This window comes from Austrofundulus limnaeus, unplaced genomic scaffold (genome assembly GCF_001266775.1).
Source record: "Austrofundulus limnaeus strain Quisiro unplaced genomic scaffold, Austrofundulus_limnaeus-1.0 Scaffold353, whole genome shotgun sequence".
Classification (NCBI taxonomy): Eukaryota; Metazoa; Chordata; class Actinopteri; order Cyprinodontiformes; family Rivulidae; genus Austrofundulus; species Austrofundulus limnaeus.
In genome coordinates, this window is record NW_013952755.1 from 523,812 (window position 1) to 525,374 (window position 1,563).

Here is a 1,563-nt window from a genome sequence, read left to right on the forward strand (position 1 = left end):
GATGATGGATTTAGTTGCGAAACTAAAAGACAACTTTGCCAGCCGACTGAATGGCCTTTCACTCCCCAAAGAGGTGATGCGCTTTACCAAAGACCCATTTGCTGCTCTTGCTACAGACAACAATCTCTCCGCCAGCGCAAAGGGAGTGGTCACTTCTATTGAGGAGGGGGCGTTCGTTCTTGAACTTGTGGACAGAAAGTCATCACTGTCGCTGCCTGAAGAGCTGCGCACAAATGGACGATTAAGTTTTGGAGTGACATAAATGTTCACCAGTTCCCAAACCTTAAGAAAGTGGCTGTTACTGTGCTTAGTAATATATTATATAATAACAATAATAATCCACATGAACCCCGCCACTTGGTATCGGTATCGGTGAGTACCTAAACTGAAGTACTCGTACATGTACTCAGTCTTGAAAAAACTTGTATCGGGACACCCCTAGTTTTGAGTAATTTCAGGATTTGTCTGAGAATGGGTCATCTCTTTAAAATAGAATAAACTCAGATTTTTTGTTTTACAGTATTACTTTAGGTTATAAAATCATATTACAAATGTTTCTGTCCATGTTATTAACTTTGTGATATCGAACACAAACAACATCTCAGTTTTACGATCATATTTCTGCACTATAAAAATGCTGCGTGGTCTGATGAAATCTTTGCATGGATTTCTCCAAAGCTAAGGGAGGAATAATGCATTGACTGTTGTGATGGAAATATATAAATAAAAACCCAAGAACGCTTTAATTTTTATGCTTTGGAATTCATAAGTAAGAAAGACTCTGCAGTAATCGAGTCACCAAAAACATATTTTTTTATCAGTGCAGTGCTCACATTCAGGTTTTACACAACATTTGACTTGGATGCAGGAAATAAACAAAATAAAATATACAATCCAAATTTGTGTTTTTTCCTCACCTGTCAGGTACACAGGTCTTCTACCAATCTTGTCTGAGAGAGGCCCAAAAACAACATTCCCGACCAGGAGCCCAGTGAAGAAGAGTGATCCTGCGAGACTGACCTTGTAGGCCTGCTGCTTGATGAGAAACCACTGAAACACAGAAGTCCAGAAGCCTGTTAGCTTTACGTTTCAGCTGCAGACTTCAGGGTCTTTGAAGTCCAAACGACCTGTCAGACCGATGTGAAAATGTAGGTTTGGCTCTCTGACCTCTGTCACTATAGATTCAGCGTTTTCTGTGAAGGTAACATGTTGCTGCAGCTCCTGCTGATTGGACGGTACTCCGTTCTGCTGCTCGATCCGATATGCCGGTGTGTATCCAACCAGCACAATCAGCATGGACTGACAGGCCATATACACCTGAAATACACAGCAAACACAAACATCTGAGGCCATTTTAACCGATTCAATATAACAAAGCATAACAAGAACAATGGGCCTCATGCAAGAACCGTTCGTACGCACAGATTTGTTCTTAAGTTGTGCGTACGAGTGATTTAGGAGAATTTGTGGCATTCACCAATGTTTTCGTATTCTAAGATTTTCTTCAGATACAAACAAAATTCTCGAGCAAGGGCGGAGTGGGTAATCAGGACAATCGGGATG

The 1,563-nt window shown here is 40.9% G+C and overlaps 1 protein-coding gene across 2 annotated transcripts in view; it reads right to left on the minus strand.

The window, feature by feature from the left end:
• slc22a15 (solute carrier family 22 member 15) overlaps positions 1-1,563 on the minus strand; it is a 43,067-nt gene that overhangs the window by 34,954 nt on the left and 6,550 nt on the right. For both annotated transcript variants that reach the window (XM_014023013.1, XM_014023012.1), the window contains exons 2-3: positions 1,168-1,317; positions 918-1,050 (exon numbers count right to left, since the gene is read on the minus strand). In XM_014023013.1, coding sequence (XP_013878467.1) covers positions 918-1,050; positions 1,168-1,317 — 283 coding nt within the window. The remainder of the gene's footprint in view (positions 1-917; positions 1,051-1,167; positions 1,318-1,563) is intronic.